This window comes from Sinocyclocheilus anshuiensis, unplaced genomic scaffold (assembly GCF_001515605.1).
Source record: "Sinocyclocheilus anshuiensis isolate Anshui unplaced genomic scaffold, SAMN03320099.WGS_v1.1 scaffold3109, whole genome shotgun sequence".
Lineage (NCBI taxonomy): Eukaryota > Metazoa > Chordata > Actinopteri > Cypriniformes > Cyprinidae > Sinocyclocheilus > Sinocyclocheilus anshuiensis.
The window spans coordinates 1-2,421 of NW_015554208.1; the positions used below are offsets into that span (position 1 = coordinate 1).

The 2,421-nt window shown below is 37.8% G+C and overlaps 1 protein-coding gene across 1 annotated transcript; it reads right to left on the bottom strand.

The window, feature by feature from the left end:
• Window positions 1-1,072: 1,072 nt before the first annotated feature.
• LOC107671079 (B-cell receptor CD22-like) lies at window positions 1,073-1,380 on the bottom strand (the record flags this gene model as incomplete). Its single annotated transcript, XM_016463926.1, has 1 exon — window positions 1,073-1,380. A coding segment is annotated over one exon (308 nt), but the record flags the coding sequence as incomplete, so codon positions are not given.
• Between the last annotated feature and the right edge of the window lie 1,041 nt (window positions 1,381-2,421).

A 2,421-nucleotide genomic window follows, 5' to 3' on the forward strand; every position in this document is an offset into this window, starting at 1 on the left:
CTGTAAGTCACTTCATTCTCTCTGACTTCAGGACAAAACTCATCTATACTGAACTCTCTCACTCGAGTGCTTTTAATCATGAATATCAGCTGTAATCATAGTGACAGTGACTAAAGTAAATAGAAGATGGAGATGTCCATAACACTGTATGACATTACAGACCTTTTGTCCAGTGTTTCTGTTCACTCAGCACAGGTTTACTGAAAAAGTGGATTTGAGTCCTGAGACTTTTAAGTCATAAAATGCAGTTGAAATCACTCTTATTAATAATTGAACTGTATATGTCAATTTAAAGGTATTCAGCTCACTAAAAAAGCATCAACATTACTGATAATATGGTACATTTTTATCAGACATGTAAGATGTGTTTGTAGAATAGCCTGAATAAAGCAGTGATTTTAAGAGTCTGTGATTTAACACTGTATGTCTCATTTCTGCTGAGCTTGCATCCGCGCTGATACCAAGAGCTCTTTTATGCCACATGGCCTTTAAACATGGTCTTTAGATAAAAATAATAAGGCAAAAACACTGAATAATCCAGTCCACCACCCTTACAAAGAGAACAAGAGAGGTGACCATGGAGAAAAGGAGGAGAACACCTGCAAATTAGATAACTGAGAACAATGATCGCTTTGAGACAATTGTGTAAAAGTATAAACTGCAAGTGAGAGAGTCAGATGTCCTGCAGGCATTTTGGCTTTGTTGTCGAACCAAACTGGGGTTCATGAGGGAACTTGCAGGGGGTTTGTGAGCTGACGAAAAGCTAATAATTCAATCATGAAAATCCATCCTGCTTTCAAGAGCAAAGCATTTAAAGTGGCAGACGATTAAACTACTGTACAGCACACACTCATATTAAACAGAACATAATTATTAATTGGTGTGGACACCAATACAGATATTTTTCTTATTGTTATTTTCTTGATGTGAACAGGTCTTAAAAAATTAATTTGTTTCAGTCCTCTGCAGATGTGAGTTGTGGCTGATACAGAAGAGTATAAGAGAAGTGTTGAGCCACAAATATTGATTTAATGAGCATTAAACAGATGTGAACATGAACATGAACACTCACCTGATACAGTCAGTGTAACAGCAGCACTGATGTCTGATCTCTGTGAGTCTGATCTCTCTCCTCTACAGCTGTATCCACCACTGTAAGACTCATCAGATGTGATGCTGTAGACTCTCTCAGTGACGTCTCTGATGACTGAAGCATCTTTAAACCAGCTGTATGTCCACTGAATGTTTCCTGCTCTCTGTATGTCACATGTGAGAGTGACTGTCTCTCCTCTGAACACACGCTGATCTGGACTCACCTTCACTACAGGTTTTGGAACACACGCTGATCTGGAGTCACCTTCACTACAGGTTTTGGTCTTGCTGTATTAATACACAAACAAGTATTCATATTGATGAAACATTAAATTATCATGAGCACTTTTCCTTGTGTGAAAAAAAGAGTGCTGAATTTAATTTGTAATGTGATGAGGTCATGTGACTGATACTAAAGTTTGAATTATTTATTGTTTCATAATGTGACTTGTTTCACATACTATTAACAGGTATTAGGCAGAAAACAGTATATACTAAGTTATGTTCAGTAAACAAAATAGTATAATACACATTTTGAACAAAACTACAGTCTCTCAACTAGATATGTGATCATAATAGAGTGAGTTTAAGAGGACAATGATATTCAACTCACCCGTCACAGAGAGAGAAACAGCAGAGCTTGATTGTGATGAGTTTGGTCTTTTATCTCTCTGTCCTCTACACGTGTACTGATCCTGATCAGCTGTAATTACTCCTCTGATAGTGAGAGTGTCTCTGTTTACAGTGTAATGATCAGACGCCTGTAACATTACACCGTCTGTGCCTTTATACCACTCATATCTCCACTCAGGTGTCCAGCCATTTCTCCTGCCACATCTCAGGCCATTTCTCTGTCTCCAGTTACTGCGAGACTCAATCTCACACTTCAGATTGACTGTCTCTCCAGTGAATACAGGACTGTCTGGTGTCACAGTCAGTGTAGATGAAGGCAAATCTGTGAAGAAAGAAGACGGAGCTCTTTCAGTGAACTAGTCAGAAACATGATCTGATCATCTGAGTTCCTGTATTTGTGATGTTAAAGAGGAGAGATGTGGAGAGAAGAGTGATGGTCTCTCCTCCGTCTGATTCACTACAGGTTTAATGTGATTCAACATTAGATCTTTTTTTTTTTTGTGATGGTCTCTCCTCCGTCTGATTCACTACAGGTTTAATGTGATTCAACATTACATCATTTTTTTAATCTCTTTTACGTAATGGTGTTTTATATGTTATTCTGAGAACTTCAGGAGCTTGTAGATTCAATGTGTCTCATCTGAATAAATGATCATACTTAGAGTTTAAGAGGACATTATTATACATGTTTTTCCC